The 20,793-nt window shown below is 40.7% G+C and overlaps 1 protein-coding gene across 1 annotated transcript in view; it reads left to right on the top strand.

The window, feature by feature from the left end:
* Nucleotides 1-476: 476 nt before the first annotated feature.
* mpp2b (MAGUK p55 scaffold protein 2b) overlaps nucleotides 477-20,793 on the top strand; it is a 28,303-nt gene continuing 7,986 nt past the window's right edge. Inside the window, exons 1-5 of the mRNA XM_020924108.2 lie at nucleotides 477-564; nucleotides 10,410-10,510; nucleotides 16,646-16,798; nucleotides 17,654-17,809; nucleotides 18,885-19,112. Coding sequence (XP_020779767.2) covers nucleotides 477-564; nucleotides 10,410-10,510; nucleotides 16,646-16,798; nucleotides 17,654-17,809; nucleotides 18,885-19,112 — 726 coding nt within the window. The remainder of the gene's footprint in view (nucleotides 565-10,409; nucleotides 10,511-16,645; nucleotides 16,799-17,653; nucleotides 17,810-18,884; nucleotides 19,113-20,793) is intronic.

Raw genomic sequence — 20,793 nt, 5'->3', positions numbered from 1 at the left:
TTTTTATCTACTCCCCCAGTCCGGGCTCTGCGGATAAAAACACCCGCCGTATCTCAGTGTGTTATATTTGACTACGCTGGATATTACTCATCTGTTCTCACAAACCATTACTCCTGGGCTTTGCAGGCATATTTAATAACTTCCTCTTTCGCTTGTGTCTGTAGCTGTGCGTTCAGGGCTCTGTTCATTTGTCCCCGTGTGTATGGTGTCCATGAAGCAGCCTCATCCCTCACTGTTCCCACGCGGTCCTCCCCAAAGGGAAGCCTGTAGCCATGAAAACCACTGCCTCCTCCCCCTGCCCCTCCTCCCGTCTCCGCACACCAGCCCCACTCCACTGGGCTTCATTCACGAGGAGGACGGAGCAGCGCGTATATGTACACGTTCAGGTCAGGAGCGAGGGGAGGAAGGAGGAAGACGGAAGAGCGCAGACGGGGAGTGTAGTCTGGGTGTGTTAGTGTAGTAAGGTGCAGCTCACTATGGCAGGCAGCCTCTTCAGAAGGCTGTCCCTGGAGGAAGACTCAGCCAACTCCCTGGACGGCCTGGATCTCAAGCAGGGAGACGAAGGTAGGACCGCAGGCTCCGTTTGGGCTTTGAGTTTACACATCTTTAAAGGTGTTTGTTGTGGAAAAAGAAAGCAGCTCTGATGATGTGTATAGTGGTGTGTAAAGGCGAGCGGATGTTCCCCGTGCACCTGCTCCTTGTGTTTGAACTCTCCATAGGCTGATGGAGATAAGCAGTGACATGTCAGGATACATGTGAGGAGAGGAATGTGAGAGCAGAGCCCAGTGAGCTAAGCTATAGCACTAACCTAATCAGAGCAGTCTGCTTTGTGACAATATTTGAGCTGCAACTAACTACAGAGGAAGAGCCCGAGGAGAGGCTGCCACAACACTTGTACTGAATTACAATGTGCCCATGATGTTTGCTCTCACAGCGTGGAGCATGAAGTCCCATACATCTCATTCATAAGAGATGAGGTCATTCATATTACATAGGGATGCTTCGTACACACTAATGTTTTCTAATGCTTGACCACCTCTGCCGGGCTCTTGAGATGCCGTTGTTTACTTCACATAGTCAGAGTTGATTACAGATTATCAATGCCAAGTATATATATTGACTTAAGTGAATAAGAAACATTGCATCTTTTACGCAACCTTCGTGGTAAAATTGCCTTCTCTTGTTTTTATTTCATTTCTTGGCTCTTCTCATAAATATGATCAAAAGCAATAGCACTTTCCTCCTTGCATTAACATTCTGTGCTAGTGAAGTTGTTTTATGATGATTTGTTGAGTCTGTATGCAATTCAAGGCAAGCCTGTCAGTTGTCTATTGAATGGAATTAATGTTTGAAAATGTTTTTTGATCAAAATGTCAAATAGGGAATATTTTTCTTCTAAATTAGAGCAATAAGAGTAAAATGTCTTTCAACAGATAATTGATCACAGTTAATCATGTAAGTTTAATATGAATACAGATCAAGTTGAAGCATACCCAGAAAGTTGGGTGTCATTATAGCAGTGCTCCGTCACTTGCGTGTCACACTGTATAGAGTGTTGCAAGATATCCTCTGCTCTGTGATGTAGCTTGACAAGACAGCAGTGACAGCCATAATGAATCACATTTTCTGTCAAAGCCAGTACGCGCTGTCTATCAGCTCACTCTGCACAAGTGTGGAGGAGAGACAGAGACAGACAGACGGAGAGAGAGAGAGAGAGAGAGAGAGAGACAGAGACAGACAGAGAGAGAGAGAGAGAGAGAGAGAGAGAGAGAGAGAGAGAGAGAGACAGAGACAGACAGACAGAGAGAGAGAGAGAGGAGGAGACTGGGGACAGATACACAGAGACCTCCTCTGCATTGTTAATTCACAGTGTGTTTGGACGGGTCATTCATATGCAACAGGGTTCTGATCAGAGACAGCACGCTTCAAGTGACAGACGCACAACCTTCACAAAACTCCTCTCCCTCACTCTTCCTCTCTCTTCCTCACTCTTGCTCACTCTTTCACTTTTCCTCTTTCTTCCTCACTCTCTTTCACTCTTCAGCACTCTTTCTCGCTCTCCACTCCTCCACTTGCTTTTCCTCAGTCTACCGTATTCTTCATTCCTCATTCTTTCTTTCTCCCTCTTCCTCTCTATTCCTCACTTTTCTACTCTCTTCCTCACTCTTCCTCTATTTTCCTTACCCTTCCTCACTCTTTCACTCTCTTCCTCACTCTTCCAGTCTCTTCCTTACTCTTGCCCACCTTTCCTCACTCGTCCTCACTCTTCCTTGAGCCTTTGAACCCTAATGCCTTTTGAGAATATCTTCATTGTGAGCGTCCACTGGACTAATGAAGCCATGTACACACATGATGCATCACTGAATACAGTGTGAGGAGGATTAGGATGTCAAAGGAAATTCTCCTACACAACAGGGTTTTGGATAACACAACTTATTATTATGTGGATCATGTCATCACAGTTGTTTTTGTGCTTTCATTTAGACAAAACCTTTCAAGTCAATGTTATATTTTCCCAAGCTGAGTCAATAAACTTCTAGTACAGACTCTGCAGCCGTGAGCTTGGCCTGATGGGAGTTGGTGTCCATTTGCAAAATGTCAACAAATATCACAAGTGCTGTCTCCAGCCGTGACCTTCACATGGCTAATGAGCGCATCCAGCCCCACAGCTTGAAATCAGCATCGCCATGACGATGGGGGACTTATGGCAGCTACACAGTCTCTGTACTGACCTGTATACAATGATTATGCGCAGAGCATATACCTGTCTCTTATTCCTCTTCGAATACACACACGTATGCAGTAACAGTAATACCATAGTAATAATACATTACTGAGTAGGCCAAGTCAGTATCTTTGGACATTCCAGTTGTTTTGATTTTAGATCATATTTTCTCAGCCTGTTGAAAAACCACAACCACCAAGCCAGCAGTCACTCCAGCAAATCACATAGCATGAGCGTAGAAGATCAAGCAAATGGGAGAAATATTGTTTAAAATCCCTGTTGTTTGTACTTGCTAAACACATTCACTTGGATCATTTTAATGACACTCCATCAAAGTTTGTCACAGTCAAACCCAATCGTGAGACGAGGAAAGACTTTTAATCTCCCAGAGTTCCACAGAGCGACAGGAGGAGACCGCCTCTAAGCGCGCGCAGACAAATGAATAGTAAACGGCGACACATATCATTTATCAGGCGTGGTAAACTTTGTCTCAAAGGAATATTGTCTGCTCAAGTCTGACTGTGCACGCTGTGATCACACCTCCATCTTCTTCCACCTCAAGGCCGCATCTAATTATATTTTATTGAAGGATCCAATCTAAGAAGAGACGCCACACATTTAATAAAGTTTGCTTCAGCCCAGGAGGGACTTCTACTACAGCTGTAACACATTGTGCTTTGTCACGTCTACTGACTGAGCTACTGACTCCTGAAGGACTACGGGTAAACAACATCATGAAGATATTCGCTGTTTGAAAATGGCACGCCGTCAATATAAGCTGTTACATTGACCCTATGTACAGTGTCTGGTGTCTGTGATTAACACACACTTTATTTTTATATGGAATCCTACTGAAACAATTAGATATTTGAGAATCACATAATGTTATTTTTATGCAAATATAATATATGCTGTTTAATTTAAGTTTGAACAAATGCTCTGTCTGGTTTGGTGAAGGCTAAGATTTTGTTGATGTTTATAGCTGATTAAATGAGGGACTGCTGGATCCCGCTTGAAGATTCCAGTAGGTGCACTTTATGTATATTGATTAGTCGAGGCCATCACTATTCTACACCATACACAAGCCCAACACTATTCTTCCAATCTCAGAAATAGCTTCAAGACTGAATACTGGAACAATCTAGTTTGTGTGGGATTTTTTTTTTTTTTTTTTTTTTTTTTTTTTTTTTTTTTTTAGATTTTTGCATTTGCTTGGTTTGTGAGCACTGTAATAAATAAAACTGATGATGGCAGCTGTATATCTGAAAGAAAATGAATTGATCAACCTTAATTTAATTATTGTCTGATTGCTCCAAAAGTCTCCAAACCGATGCTTTTACTTTTACTGACAAATAAAAAAATGAAATGGAAAAAAAGGAAAGAAATGACAGATCTCCAGTTTAATTTAAGTCCAAGTATTGAGGCTAGATTAATGATTGTAATATGGAGAAAATGTGCCCTCCAATGCCTCTCATTTTGGCATCAAGGTAGGCTACTTAATGTAATACCCCCAGGCTGGGCACAGAGCGGGCTGAGATAAGACAATGTTGGCAAGTGTGCTGAGTGTTGCTGCATACAAAGTGTTCCTAAAGGTCTTCAAAATATACACATATATATGTTATTAGAAAATGGGTGATTACAGTATTGAAGCACAGATCCACACGGAGGAGATCTCGTGAGTGCAGTTTATTTAAAAATGATTCATTAATTTCCTCCATCAACTTAATGTGCCTGATTATGAGAGCGCTGTCTGTATGTGCTTTCAGTCATTAGTATGTGAAAGGTCTCTCTCTGTCCGACTTGTATCAATCACAAAACAAATGTGATCTATTTGTCTAGGTGCAGTCCGCAAACAGACACGGAGCTTGGGACTGAAGTGAAGTCCCTCATCGGCCTGCGTGTGGGTGCTCCCTGGGCTCTCCCCCTCGTTGCCGCCCCCCCCCCCCCTCCGCAGCGCGCCATGGCAACAGCACAACCTTGGTTAAGTGCTGGCTAAGAGCTTCTGCCGTGTGCTCCCACCGCGCTCGGTCCAATCCGCAAACAATCACAAGGCCGATTGTTTGGCCGCCTCTGTGACTTTGACTTTAATTGTAGCGCTCCTCTGAGGTAAGCCGCGGAGCAGATGAGACTTGGAAAGACAAAAGCAGTGTTAATTTGCTTTGTCTGTCATTAGCTGTCCTCTGTGCTTCTTCCTGGCAGAGGCGGTTAGAACGGACATCTTAGCTTTAGGTCAGTGGAGTGAAGGGTTATTGTGGGGAAATGTTCCACACCTTGACAGTGGTCTGTTTGCCAACTCACTGTTAGAAAGATTGTTGTCTTGACTTTGCAGAATGACAACACATATTGCAGTTCTGGAAATGAGCCATTGGCATACTGGTAGAGGATGTTGAAACTTTTAGGACACAGAATATCTGAAGCATCTTTATGTTCTGAATTAGCCTGATTTATCAGCCGGTTTTACTTTGTGGAAACCGTCTAACCTCACAGAATTTTTTCGCTCAACAGTAGGCGAGTACTTTTTTAAATTTAACCAATCGCTACTATTTGGTCGTGACGTATATAATACAACATTAACGTGGCTAACTGGTATATTAAGCTTTCTCCAAATCCCGTAGGAAGAAGGACAGTAATGTCTTTCCCCTTGATAAAATTCACCAAACATTTTCTTTATTGCGGCTTTAAATCCTCGACCTCGGGAGTCGTTACCAACACAGAATGTATGGATCTTCACTGACTGGCTGGTGCCCGAACTTGCACTTCCTGAGTTCTTGCAAACCGTCTAGTGTATTCAGATTCCTGACCTAGTCACTGGAGAGAAATGAAATTGAGCAGAGGTACTAGGTGGTTCCAGCCTAGCTAGTTCTGAATAGGCCTGTCACGATAATTACTATATCGATTTTTCATTCAGTATATATTAGATGGAACAACACATTTTGGGGGTCAATATTTATCTTGGGGACATTTTCTTTGTACTACTGAGGAACTTTTGGGTCTTTTTCTGTACTATTGTCAGATTTGAGCTGTGGAGGATTGAATTGGTAGTTTTCCGATTCTAGAATGAAGCCAGTTTTCCCTGTACTTTACACTGAAATATACAGAAGGTGAATTCACAAATGTTGAACCTGATCATTTCTGTTACTGATTAGACCCAAGAACTGACTGTATTACAACAAAATCCTGCATTTAAAAAATATTCATTTGACTTGCCTCCATCTGTGTTAAATCATATTTTAATTATTATATTTAATCATAGAATGCTGTGCTGTGTGTCAACTGAAACCCAGCAATAAATAACTTCTATCGCTATTTATAGATACAAACTAACTAATAATGAGATTAATTCTGCTTGTTATTTATTTCAGTTTTTGTTTTGTTTTTTAACTACATTATCATAGCGTTTAAAATTTGTTATCATGACAAGCCTAGTTCTGAATCAGGAGATCTTTGTTGTCTGGTGTTTTGTGTGATTCCTCTAGAAGTCAGTAACAGTGAGATGATGATGCTTAAAGTTCCCCTGGAGTGACAGTTGCTCACACCAGCAGCAACTTGAGCAAACAGCTTTCATTCAGGGGGAAACTATCAGTAGTGATGAGAAGAGTGGCGCGATCAGGCAACCAGAGCATTGCAGGATTGAACTGCAGTCAACTATTTGAGAGACAAAAAAAAAAGGATTGTTCAAGGCACAAAACTCCCTCCTGATTACCCCCACCTTTCGTGAACTTAACTTGTAAATAGGCTAGAGCAACCCGGGATCAGAACAATGACAGTTTGTCTCGCTTGATCCGTAGGTTGGCAGGTAGATTCTAGCTCTCACGGGTGAATAATGTTGATGTATCCTTAAGCCAGACAAGTGCGTACACTGGTGTATGAAAGCGTGTGAGAATGGGTGAGCAGTTTCTTGATATATAGCTCTTGGGGTGTCTTGAAGCTGGAAAAGTCACCCAGACACCCTGTCATGAGCAGTGGGCGACTACACACAGCCATCTGGGACCCATCTGTAGATCTTATGGCTTTGGTCAGCTCTAGAATATCACCCCTTTGTGCACGTTTTGAGCTGTTATGTTTTTACCAAATGATTATAGTACACACTAGTTGCATTGAGCCAGCGAAAACCAAACAGGCCACATACCATCCTTTCCCCTGTCATCTTCAGTGGAGCAGAAAGAGAGCAGAGGGTTTCTGGAGGTGGGCTTAGCGGACCACCTGACGTACATCACATCATTCCGGTTCATTTCCTCATTGCTTTTCGTGCTCCCAGCCATCACCTGCTAAACGCCGCCATATAGTTGTATCAATTTACACCTGAGCGCAAAGAAATTAGACGCGTTCAAGTGAGAAATGACTTAGCCCTGTTTGTAACCTGTAAGGAGAATAAGAGACTATATTAGCTCCACTGTCTACACGGGACTGGATTGAGCCATAGAAACAAATGGAGCCGTAATAGAATTTAAGTCGGCTGCGTTGTCAACGGCAACCTTTTGATGTCTGTTGTCTGTCAATAGAAAGTGATTTACCCGATGCAATTGTCTGGAGCCGAGGAGGAAGAGTGAGAAGTAGGGCAAGATTTTTGTAATGAATAATAGAAAGTGATTTTTGGAAAAATGTTTAATTCTCTTTTCGGCTGAATTTTCGAGCTTTCCCTGTTAAATATTTATTAACAATAGAGGATAATGTAACGGCAACAGGATTCGGAAAATGTTAGAAATGCTACACAGAAAGCATGAATGGACAAGCCAGAAGTGCTTATGTGGCGACCCCAGCTCTATACAGTTGCAGTGATTAAAGAGAATTATGCAGGACCTGTTCGCCGTGCTTGCTGATTTGAAGGACTGCCAAACGCAAATCTGGCAACCCATCCTTCTCAAGCAGCACACGGAGAAAACACACGGAAACACAGCTTCACCACTAAAAACAAATGCTAAAAACTGATGCAATATTTATTTAATTATAATTTTCAGACAGCAGCATTCTGAGCATCTTGTCTTTTTTTTTTTTTTTTTTTTTTTGTGAGCGAGACAAGACACATAACACTTAAACCGTTATTCATGGGTATTTAAGCTTTCTGAATCATTACATAACATTTTCGTGGCTAAAGATGAAAAAAAAAGCATTCTGCATTTCAGGTTACAATTTTGATATATAGATTGAACTGAAATTTAATTGAAACTGAATAATCATTTTTGCTTTTGGAATTTACATTTACATTTTTAGGTTTCAGCAACATTATATTGACAAAACAAATCTCAACCTCCTTAGTTTCCAAGTTCTAAGTATATTTTATGAACTTAAAAAGACTTTCAGATTCAGCCTCAGCTTAAAATGCCACTTTTGTTGCCTCTGCATCCTCTGATATCACTTTCTGAATAGACGATACACTTGAACTTCACATCTTTGTAGTACGAAAATGTAACATAAGCTCTTACTGCAGGAAGGGAAGTACTGACTCGACTCAATGAAGACAACCCATATAGTGTCTTGCTCAGTGTGGCTTTTTAGTGGCCTGTCTTGGTTATCTATCCGCTTGCCTTTCATAAACAGACCGCCTTTATCGAGCACTGGATATTACAGAGCTCCCTGCACTTACTGAAGAAGTAAAAGTGCTTTTTCTTTCTAATGCAGTTTGCTTTCTCCTATTGTCCATACCTGCTATTTTAACTGCATCATATCACGAACATACTACTTGACAATCACATTCAAACCTTTCAACATCTGAATTTTGCTGGTGTGTCCAATCAGAACAGCCCAGTAGTGAATAGAGAATACTACAAGTTACACAAGAGGCTGGTCAAGTTACAAGTTACATACTATCATCTCTAGTCTCTGGAAACAAGTGATTTATTCATTTAATATTGTAGTAAGAAAATGTTCGGTTACATCTTTATTGTTATTCCAAGCTAAATTGAAGCTACTGTTGCGTAATAACTTTCCTTAACAACTTGCGACTTGCATGTATTGGCTAAATGAGATTGGCTGGACCTGGCTGTGCATAAGGGGCCCCATAGTGACAGTGCTATCTGCTGTGATTAATGTGGACTGGCGGTAGGTGTGTTTGCGCTGTGTACCTGAATGCATCCTAATGTAAGTCTGTCTGGACTGTGCAGACTTGGGCCAATCTTCAGTGAACTGTTGACTGGAGCTTGTGTGGGGCAGTCCAGTGCACTTTGTATTGATTTAGACTGGAGGTAGCTTTCAGACTGTGGAGATGTGTGGCTTTTGTGCACAGTAATCAATACTAAAACTAGCATTGAAACTAGATATTCATTTGATCAAGTTTCAATACTAAAAAGTTGTGTTCACTTTATAGAAATGAACTTTTCCTGACCAGTATACACCCATGGACCACTATGGAAGATACACAGATATAAGGCTTTGTGATAATAAGAAAGTAGTAATGATTTAATGTTGGAAATGACATTTTATTGTCTAAATAAAGAGTGTTTTTAGTTATCTTTACGGAATTGACATAGAGTATCGAGTCTATTTCTTAGTATTGAAATACAATCACACTACAGCTGTCCCAAACTATAAAGCCTCAGGCACAGATTTATTTTTTATTTATTTATTTTAAATTTATTTATTTAAATTTTTTTTTATTTATCTAACTTTGATTGAAAATTTTCATTGAATTTTCCATAAAAATTTTAATTGCATTTTTTAAATTGAATCCTACTCATTTCATATGAGATGAATTATCGTGTCACATCATGTCAGCAAGATGCAGGAAATTAGGTTTTGCATGTCACTTTTGTCAACAATTTGTCAAACCCAGTGGGGCGCCAGTTGGAAAAACTGCTGTTGTGTCCTTAGGCAAGACACTTCACCCACATTGCCTAGTATGAAAGTGGTGTGTGCGAGAGTGATGGTGCTGATCGGAGGGGCCGATTGGCAGCCTCGCTTCTGTCAGTCTGCCCCGGGGCAGCTGTGGCTACAATAGTATCTTACTACCACCGGGTACGGCGTGGATGAATAATGCTCTGTAAAGCTTCTTTGAGTGTCCGCAAAAGCGATAAATAAAACTGATGCATTATTATTATTAATTTATAATGTGGAAAATGCAAAAACATATTTAGGTATTTTGCAAGGCAGTTTTTTGCAAAATGTGTGAGAATTCTAAGGATGATTTCTCTCCCAGCTGCCTCAGTTCCTCAGATCTGCAGTCACCGGGTTCCTCGATCGATGCGTGTTCATGTGTGTGTCTCTCTCTGTTGGAGGACGTTGGGAGTTGTGGGAGCCAGATAGTGTGGCTGTGACAGACTTTACAAGAAGCTGAGTGACAGAGGTGAAATTGCCTGGGAAAGGATGTGAGCCCCCTCCCTTCCTCTCCCCCTCTCACTCCTCCTCCTCTTCCTTCTCTCACTCTTCCACATGGTTGTTTTGCTGTGTAGTGTAAACTCCCTTTATCCAGTCTATTTCCCATGAGGCTGTGCAGAATGTGGACCAGGAGGAGTAAATAAAAGTCTCCCTTTTTCTCTCTTCCTCTTTTTTCTCTCTTTTTCTTTCCATCTTTTTCTTTTCCCTTCTTCTCGCTCTACCCTCTCCCTCTGTCTCCTCTCTGATTCTTCTCTCCTGTTCTCCCTGTCTTCTCTCTCGCTCTAACTTTTCTCTTTCTCTAATCTCTAATTTCTGTCTCCTTCTTGTTCTCCTCCCTCTCTTCCTTCTCTCTTTTCTCTCTCTGTATGTTCAGCCATGCACCAGGCTTTGGACACCCTGAGTGACAGCACCAGCTCCACCACAGCCAACGACCTGGACCTCATCTTCCTCAAAGGCATCATGGAGAGCCCTGTGGTGAGTACATTCTACCTGTTGTACTAAATATGGATGTGAAAAGTAAGTGAGCTATACTTTCTCCTAAAATAGTTCTCTGACAGGCCTTCAGTGCAGTTATTACTGTCATATTCTCTAATCTTCACTGAAGGCATTTTTTCATGGTAGCTGCATTGGGCTGGAGTAAGGAGACACTTTTTCAGTTTAGTTTTAGCTTACTTCAAACTGATTCATTGAAACTTTGTACAAGTGGTGCACTAGCCAAGAAGTGGGCAAAAAGACATTCTGCTTGGCTTCACAGAAGGGTGTAATTCAACATGTTTATTAGTCCATACACAGGACTACACTCACTTCCTTTTTATGATAAGTACAAATGAACAATACAAATGTTTCCGTGGAGATCACACTCGTCTTGTCTCACACGGTTCTCTAAACCACAAGCTGAATCTATCAAGTTTCTAAGCTCTATACAAATTGAAGTAGTTCAGTAGAATTTGAATGTCCCTTACCCACACCAAATACACAATCATTTATTTCACAGTCCTTTTTACTGCTGCCATTTTTTTGACTTCTTGTTCATTTCCCATAAACAAATAGATCCATTAATAAAGCTAAATTAGCAAGAGTCTTTGTGATGGTAATCAACACAAATAGAGTACGATGTTTAAAAAGACATTTGCTCCTTTATCAGTAGCACATTTCACCATGAATGATTTAGTCTGACAATTCAAATGAGGACATCATCATCACATCGAAGTAACTCATAACACATCGATACAGCTCTCAGTAATTTTGTTATAACAAATGATACCCCATCTTATCTTTTAGATACTTAAAGATACATGTATTTGATGTTATTACTTTGCCTGGATTGTTCCCCAGTGTGGTAATAATATGTCCACCCTGCCTTTATTCAATCGCAGTGTTTTATTGCTCAAAACTACACTCGAAAAACATATATGCAGGCTTGCTCTGTACATTTGTACATGTATCTTGGCATCACCTGCTTCCCTCTATGGAAATGGATAATGTTTTGCAGTGGCACATTCCAGGCAAAATAATTAGATTTCCATGGAGACAGGCAGGTGGCAGACACTTCACCAGAAAAGTTACATAATGCACTTTTAAAATAAATGTCATGTTTGTTTATAAAAAGACTTCTATGCTGTTAAAGTGAAGCACATTGTTTTAACGCTGCACCAAGCCTCTCTCAGATGTGAGTTTAGACCAAACTTGCATTGAGACTTCCAGTGGACAAACAGCAGCATTTGAACACAAATGCTCTGCTGTGGTGTGTTGTTCGTGCATCTGTCAGTCACTTTTAACAAGCTCTTCTCCGGATTGTGTTCCCCATTACAGCATACAGCATGTACCTCTGATACAGCTGACAAGACCACATGGGAAATGCACAAATCAATATCTACTGTCACCTCACTGTGTATATCAATAATACAAATCTCTACTCAAAAAACTACTACTGCTAAAAAGTATTTCTTCAGTAGTTTGGTCAGATCTCTGGGGATAGTTGATGTCACCTGTTGTTGTGTCCAGAAGATCAGAGTATGTATGTTTTGAGATTACATAATCACAGCTTTCACATTTCAAACCCTCTTATCTTATTGTCTATGATTACACAGACAAATGACCATAACAGGCTGTGTTTCACTCAGTGTTTCAGAGCATCAGTCCCTTGTTGCGTCGCCCCTGGGAAGAATAAAAGGGACATTGTGTGTTGACCATATGCACTGTTGTAGCTGTTGCCCCCATTGTAAGAATCATTATGCATACAAAGTGCTCTAATCCAGTTGCTCATATTTTAGTTGGGAATTTGCCTAGACTATGGATTATAACTTGGGGCTGGTGTGTGCACTACAGCTCCACAAAGCACACACAGCCTGGAGTAAGAAAACGTCAACATCTGCTGTGGGACTTTTTGTTTACAATTATATGACTCTTATATAGATGGGTAGAGTCAAGTTTAAAGCGTCTTCTGTATTCTTTTTTACCCCACTTTTTAAATTCCTTCCTTTATATTCATTCATCAAATTTGTTCTTATTTATTATAATTAAAATGTCTTCCGAAACTAATTTCCTAAACCTAAAAACAGAAGACTGAAATTAATATTTGCCATTTAAAACAAAACATTTTTCTCTTTCACATTTTTCACATTCTTTTACTGACAGAGGACTGGCTGTAGACCTCTTGATTAAAAGACCCAAGCTGTTAACTGGCAGTTAGAGATGACTGAAGCTCGATCTTGGATAAACTTTCATTAATTGTATTCCAATGGCTTCTTGCTTTTTCATTCAGAGACATGGATTCCTTCTCCCAAGTAACAAACTGGAGATCCTTGCTGTTTCTGTATTTTTATCTGCACTACCAAGGATACTTAACATCGTTTTTCAGAGTTAAGTTTTGTGCGGCCCATGCCTGCTGTGAAGCCGTGCACATTCAGTCCACATATCTTTTTGTTAGGGCCGTGAGCGCTGCATTAGTATGGATCTGTGTTTCTGTGTAGACGCTGGGCTTGTCCACTAGGTTGCTCCGTCCCAAGAGAGGCTGTGGTTTGGAGGCAATTTCTCACATTTCCAAAGAGAGGGACTCAAAATCCGCAGAAAATCTCACCGTAATTCTTCAACACCTTTGTTCCAGAGAATCAGACATGGAGCTCTCGCCAGGAGCTTATACTGCTACAAAATTCTGCCGTGTTTATTTTGACCTAACTTTTCTGTCTTTAAGGGCACATATTGCACTGTTTTCTCATCTATGCTATAATGTTGTTTCCTCATCAAAAACATACCCGAAATTGTGTTTTGTTTCATTCTTGTTTAACACACAAAGGCCGAGTATATTTTCAAGGGGGTAACAATAACATGGCACAATTTTACGTAATATAGAACCTTTAAATGATAAAAAGTTGTTTCCATATTTGTGCTTTTCTCTTGATGTTATCATTTATCAGCAAGCCCCGCAACTTTTACACCCAGAGGAGACTGAGTTGCAACAGCAGCGAGCGAATCGAAGTGGCACACGCGCTAAATGATGCAATCTGGGCAAACCAAATTGGTCTAATGCAAGTGAACAATGATTAGGAGCCCATTGAGCACATATTGACAACAGGAGCTATCATCATGCAAAAGAGCCCTCAGTTATCATCCATGCTTGGCTGCGTATCCAACAGACGTATCCGTCCGGACGATGGAAGCATTTAGAAGAGAGCTAAATAAGCCCACTCTTTATCCCCCCATACACTTTTGTTGTGTCCGGCCCAAGTCTGGCTCTGCAGTCTGGGTGAAGGATGGCAACTGCAGCAAATACCAAGGCCAAGCTAGACAAGTGGAGATGTGGGTTTCTATTAAAGCGTGCCAGTCTTCAGTTTCTATCCATTACAGGCCTGAGACTCGGCTGATAAGCTCGCAGTCTCCAGCTATTTCCTTGTTATCTTCCTAATTAATATAATGGCATCTATGACACCAGTGAACTCTTGCAGTATTACAGAATTGTATAGAGTGTTGCTTTATGTGTTAGCTATGACATTGGGCCTATTAATAACAAATGAAATAAATATATACTTGTAATAGTAGAAAACACTGTAGTAGTCTGAGAGGCATGAAGCTTTTCTGATGTTCTAATGCAAGAAAAGTTTATTTACCATCAATATAGGACCCAGGACCCAGAGACATGATGAACCCTCAATGGGCCTGTCACGATAACAAAATTCTGAAGTACAATATATATTTGTGAAGTAAATATAGACTATACACAAAAAATACTGACACCAAACCATAAAGAAGAACTACGCCCCAAATGTATTTTAAATGTACTATGTTGTTAAAAAATATGATCTGCTCTAAGTACATAACAGAAAGCAACACTTCAGTAGTTAGTTTGTATTTATAATGAGTCAGAGAAGTTCATAATTCAAAATTTGAGTCTATAGCTCAAATTTTGGTTTTAGTACGGAAAAATAACCACCATTTTCCCACTAGAACAAAGAAAACGTTCTCACAATAAACACTGACCCACCAAAATTATTGTTAATATCAATATAGTATTCATCACGACAGGCCTAACCTTCAAGACATTATGATGGTATTGTTCATTCCAGTCTAGTGCAATTCAGTCTGTTGTAGGGAGTATTATACCTGTGATGAGTGCAATTTCTCTAACAGTAATATTAGCTAGGCCCTATATAAAGCTATATAAAAGTAATTGTTGTATTTGAAAGGTAAAGAACATAGAGTATCTTTTTCATATTTGTATTTGTTACATTAGTTTCATGTTTTTTGGATAATTTTCCTTATCCAAACCTGCAAAGGTGTGAACAAACAGAGAAATAAAAGAATCTGAGAAGAACTTGATCCACAAGGGAAATTATTTGGTCACAGCAGATAACAGAGCTAAAAAACTAAATGGTAATAATAAATTCAAAATACGTAGCAAATATAGCAAGAGAGTAAAAATAAAATATAGAAATCTAGTAATGCAAATATCTCAAGGGTATACAAGAGTTCAAATTTTGGTGTGCATGTAAACATCTCTGCTACAAATATTTTCAAACCACATCAGATTTCCTGTATATGTATTCACACAGGATCAAGCACAGTCTCTTCAAATACAGCCAGGACATAGAAAGGACAGCCAACGCGTCGAGGAACAAATAAACAAAGTGCTGAGTCATCTTCCTCCCCACCACGGCAACGGTGCAGCCTGGTTACCGCTGTTACCTGCACCACCGTCCCACCCCCTGCACTCTCAGGCCCTGTTTAGAGCACCATAACAATACTATCCATTTTGTGTCCAAGCACTTGACCTGCGGGTGCAAGCGGCTCCAAATGATCCATCTCAGTAATTGCTAATAATGATAAGTAAATCTGCTAAAACAGCCAGTGTCGTAAACAGTGAATTTATGTTTCCGTGGAGACAGTGAGTTGTTTGCTACAAGCAGGATCTCGACTCACAGCGGGGGCTCTTCCTCTTTCTCTCATACAAAGTGCTCAGCTGCCAGAGTTGTACTTACTTGCTCCTTATTCAAACTTCTCAGAGGGATCAGGAAATATTAGATAATTTGATTCAACAGACAAGGTTCAGCAGCTATTTTTAAAACCAAGCACGGACTATTATCTGAAAGTGTGTGATAATTGAGAATCATGTCAAGGGCATAAGCTTTTGGGTACAATTTATCTTGATTTCTCCTTTTGTATTTTAATATTTTTGCACTCAATTCAACAAAAGCAACTAATACTTTGCAGCTGCATCACGCTGAGAGGTTCTACATGCATGTCTATGGTGAAATGTTCAGCACTTACCATGGTGACACAATGTACAGAGTGTCTGAAAACTGAAAAATAAAATGCATTTAAACATCACATTTTCAGGAGCCTGTGAGTTCATGGTCCCATTTAGGTGTTTGATTTTCAACAAAGAAGGGTGAGAGTGACTAACTTGAGTAACAATCTTTCAGGCAGAGCTGTGCTTACAGTTAGCATCACACCTCCAGGAAAAATCAGCTGCAAAATATCAACTGAACCACCTAAGTCTGCATCTTTCCCTTTGCGAGTCTTGGCCTGTGCCTTTGCGGGTATCTGCATCAACATCTTGTGTAGGATTTGCCCAGCCTCAAAGATTTTTAGCACTTTCATTTTATTATTCATTGCTGTATTATTTGTACTCTAAAACTGATAGAACCCCACAAAGCCATTTTATTATTTCCTGCCAATGGTTTTCCCCAAATGTTGTAAAAATGTGTTCTGTTCTCCCTGACCCTGAACCAGAAGTGCACGCTCCCCATCCAATAACAGCAGACAGTGAAAATTTAATGTTGTATGAAATATTGATGTCTCACTGCCCAACCCCAAAAAACCTACAGGGCATAAGATTTGACTGGAGTTTGTGCTGTTTCTTGTTCTCAGGATTGTTACACTTACAAGACAGTGGACTAGCTAGTGTTCACAGCAGGGGCCCGGGTGCACTCTCCAGTTTGTCTGTTCCCTGTTATTATCACTGACTGGATCAAAAACAGCGTACTGTACGAGGCAGCCAACATTGTATCATAACACAGCAAGGGGCACGCCGTACACTTAGATACTTGTTCTTTTAACTGTTCTCAAATGTTCGGGGCATTTTCATATTAGAGATTTGTTTCATTTCAACAGGCCCACGAGCGTTTTGAGGAGCCCAAACTGGAGGCGGTGAGAGAGAACAACGTAGAGCTGGTGCAGGACATCCTCAGAGAGCTCAGCCCCCTCACACACAGGAGCCAGGCCGCAGACGAGCTGGTGCGCATCCTCAAGGAACCTCACTTCCAGGTCAGACTTCATACACAATCTGGACTGGGCTTCTCATATAATACTACCACAATTCTGGTGATACTGTGGGTCCTCAGCATGGCCACATTACTTTGTTGTAGTTACTGCATTGTCCAGTGGTTTTCAAATGGCTGTTGATAGTTTATAGTCAACCATATGATCAGTTCATGAGAGCTAGAAATACTTTATTTTATTATTAGAGGTCCTATATTATAATGGACAAAATGTTGTGTTTAAGTTTAAGTTAAGTTAGAAAAATATGTATATCTGAAATATGATAACTCATGAAACTTCATCCAGGAGTACATGCTTCTCTAAAATGTTCCTGTAAACTACACCGGTTGACAACAACTGGTATAATTCTTCCTGGTTTGGCCTGGTTTCATTCTGTTATTGACATGATATAGTCCCCCTCTGGTTTAATCCCTATGTTATCTCAAGACCTGGTTTAGTTTCACTGGTCCTTGTAAAGCTAAATGTTCTCAAAGTGCACCAAACAAAGTGATACTTTCTTTGCCAAAAGAAGCATTACTTTTACTGTTGTTGTGTCTATGATACAATTAGGTTGCAATATCAGACCACTCGATTGGATAATTATCTAATGCTATTTTGAGGAATTGTGCCAAGATGTCCAAGAATTCCTAAAATGTCCTAAAATGTTCTTCTGCTTTATTTGGGTTGTTATAAGTTTTCTGAGCTGCCAAAGTGTGTAATATAACAGCTTTGTCAAACTGATGAGAGAAATTATTAATTATGCAAGACTGGGTTAAATTGAGCTTGAACTGCTAAGTCTTTAGTGTTACTGCCTCATTTAAAAAGCCCTATCTAATTCCTGCCATAACATTTTACTTTCAGTCCCTGCTAGAAACTCATGATTCAGTGGCGTCCAAAAACTACGAGACCCCTCCGCCCAGCCCCTGCTCCTTTATGGACGCAGCCCTGAACAACCAGCCTGTGCCCCCAGATGCAGTGCGCATGGTGGGCATACGGAAGGTCTCAGGGGAGCACCTGGTAAGTCTACAGCCCTGTTTAATAACATCAAGTATGCAGAGACTACTTTATCTGAATATATCATTGAAATAGCTCTAGCTGACAGACAGACGTACCCAAGGGCTGCGTTCTTTATATGCAGTTTTGAAAATGCATTTATGGCAGTTCTCTGGTGCTACAGAAAGTTCTCAGGTGGATTAATCTAATGAAGCCTAAAAGGTTTGAGAGCAGCACCTGCCAAAGTACAATTTAGATGTGAATGCTGTAATGCAATCCAAGTGTCTTGGATTTGAAGGCAAGATCCTTTAGATGGATATCTTTTAATAGGCTAAAGTCATTTAGATGGTTTGATGATAATGAACAAAGAAAGACCGTCTCTTTGGTGCATAGCATTATTTAATGACTCTATGATTTTCTGTTAACTGCAGTTGGATCTCAGTAGTGACAGAATGTCAGAGTGAGTGATTGTGGCTGGTATAGTCACCCAGGCAGACTCTTGATATGAATAACAGACAGGGATCAGTGAATTTGTACTTCAATATAATATTTTCAAACCTCTGCTTGAAAAGATTTTTCTCCATTTAAGATATCCATTCCCGATGGGGGTACCTGGAACAGAAATGTTCACAATCAATCAGTTAAATATGAACTAAGTCTATCTTAAGCCCAGCCCAAATCATTGTACGCTATACTTAATTTAACCTTTATTTATCCAGGGAAGTCAGCTGAGAACTAATGGTCTTTTACAACGACAGCCTGATAAAGAGGCAGTAGCACAAGAGAGCGAGAGAGTGACAGTGCATATAATACAAGAAACAAGCTATTTACAATATAGTGTAGTAGTATGAAAGAGATACTGCACTCATCAAAAGCTATATATCTTAAGGAGATTTGAAGGCAAAAGAAGGGATCAAAGTATGGATCCTCACTGCTTTTACAGCTCATTCTAAGTAAGCTTTAAAAGCTGCAAATGCTTTTACTGGACCCTGTCCTTATTTACTCCCTCTTTGTTAACATTGTGTCTGTGTGTGTGTGTGTCTGTGTCTCTGTGTGCACCTGTGTTTGTGTCTGTGTGTGTTTGTGTGTGTGCATTCAGGGCGTGACATTCCGCGTGGAGAGTGGCGAGCTGGTGATCGCCCGGATCCTCCACGGTGGGATGATTGACCAGCAGGGCCTGCTCCATGTGGGCGACATCATCAAAGAGGTCAACGGTAAAGAGGTGGGCAACGACCCCAAGGTGCTGCAGGAGATGCTGAAGGAGGCGAGCGGCAGTGTGGTGCTCAAGATCCTGCCCAGCTACCAGGAGCCCCACACGCCCAGACAGGTCACTCCCCTGCCCCTCTGCCCTCCACTGTCCTCTCTTCATCTGTGTGCAGCCATCTCCATCTTTCTAACCACCCCCGCTCGCTGTCCTCTTTGGCTTCTCCTCAGTCTGCAACCTTGTGAGTCATGCCAAGTATCCCAGATTTAATCTGACTGAAGGACTTTCTGGATGACATCGGCTTTTTGGCCGTAGCATCTAAATGAGTGCTCTGTCAGTTATCCAAACGCAGGCCTGTCTGCTCCTGCGTAAATCTATTGTCTCTTAGATTTGTCCTCTCTTCCTCTGAGCTATGTTGGCTTAGTTGTGTCTGTCTCTTGATGCTAGTTAGAGCCAGTGTCTGTGGAAGATACTCTGATGGCTGCTGGGCTGACCCACTTTGAGCACGGGGAGGTGCGGGCGATCTGTCTGCTGATGTATTGCCAACAGGAAGAGAGAGAGCAGTATGCCAAACACAAAGCCCAAAGAACAGTAGCTCTCAAGAAACCGCATCAATGAATGATGCTAGATATACTAAAAGATAATAGTTTGACAAAGATATGGCCATTTTGTGAGCCAAAGCTCTTACCATAAACACGATTCATGGACTGAAGTTTTCTTTCTGCTGTTTTGATTAACAAAAGTGTAGTAACTCACTTTTATGCTGGGCACATTACTGAGGTTGGAAAGGAACGATGCTATCCTCACGATTAAATTGTTCGGACTTTAAAAAGCTAATTTTCGCATTTTATCTTTAACAGCGCAGCCTCATTTATTCCACGTCAACTTTTAAAATATATAGTTAGGGCACTTTTAGTGAACTTGAGCGCCTTGTCTTTTCTTTGGGGATGTAGTCTATAATATAAATGAACCAACTCCAATAACATCTCAGATTGTCAAGTTTTCATAACCTCAAACTAGATCTCTACAGCTCTAGACTGTGTATCTGTTATACTCATTTAGTATTTGACGATGTCTTAGTCAACCAAAATCTGTATTAGGTGACTAATGATTTTGTTTAGATTATAAGAATTTATATGGGACAACAGCAGGAGAAGTGGGTGAGAGAGTGAGTTAGAAGAAGACTTGGAATCTCATGGAAGTTATGTGTAAAAAAAAAAGGCAGATTAAACTCATGAAGAAATTTAATCTCTCATTAGATTAAAATATATTTCCAAGTCATTTTTTTCTGCATAAATTGTTGTTTTAGCATGAACTCCCATGCAGGTGTAATCTTGTGAGCGCACTTTGGGTCAGGTACATAGAAATACATAATTGTTTTGAAAGTTTTGCCACTAATCTATGCTAATCTACTAACTAATCTATGAACATCAGGATATGTCTTGGTCTAATCGACCAAGAATTTCTTTAGTCGAATACAACCCTAGCATATACATAGCACACTGTGAATGTTTTATGAGCGAGACTATTAGAGCTGAGAGTGAAGAAAGAACAGTAAGATTTGTGCCGCATGTATGTAGCAGCTGTTTATTTGCACCCGCACGCACACACAGAGGAGATGGCTCCATTGGGTGTGACTGACATGGCCTCCTGGGGCGCTCTTATACGTGCACTGGGCTTTTCACGGGGATGAAATGGCTTTGTGTCATGGTGTAGCCAGATAGCTCAACTGTAGCCAACGAGCAGCGTGTGATGTGCGGCTCTGCAAACTGTGTGAGTAAAGAGTCCATCACTAGCAAGCAGC

Source organism: Boleophthalmus pectinirostris, unplaced genomic scaffold (genome assembly GCF_026225935.1).
Source record: "Boleophthalmus pectinirostris isolate CB_2022bp ecotype Guang Dong unplaced genomic scaffold, ASM2622593v1 HiC_scaffold_14, whole genome shotgun sequence".
Taxonomy (NCBI): Eukaryota; Metazoa; Chordata; class Actinopteri; order Gobiiformes; family Gobiidae; genus Boleophthalmus; species Boleophthalmus pectinirostris.
The sequence above is the reverse complement of the archived record's forward strand: the minus strand, read 5'-3'. Positions and strand labels throughout refer to the sequence as shown.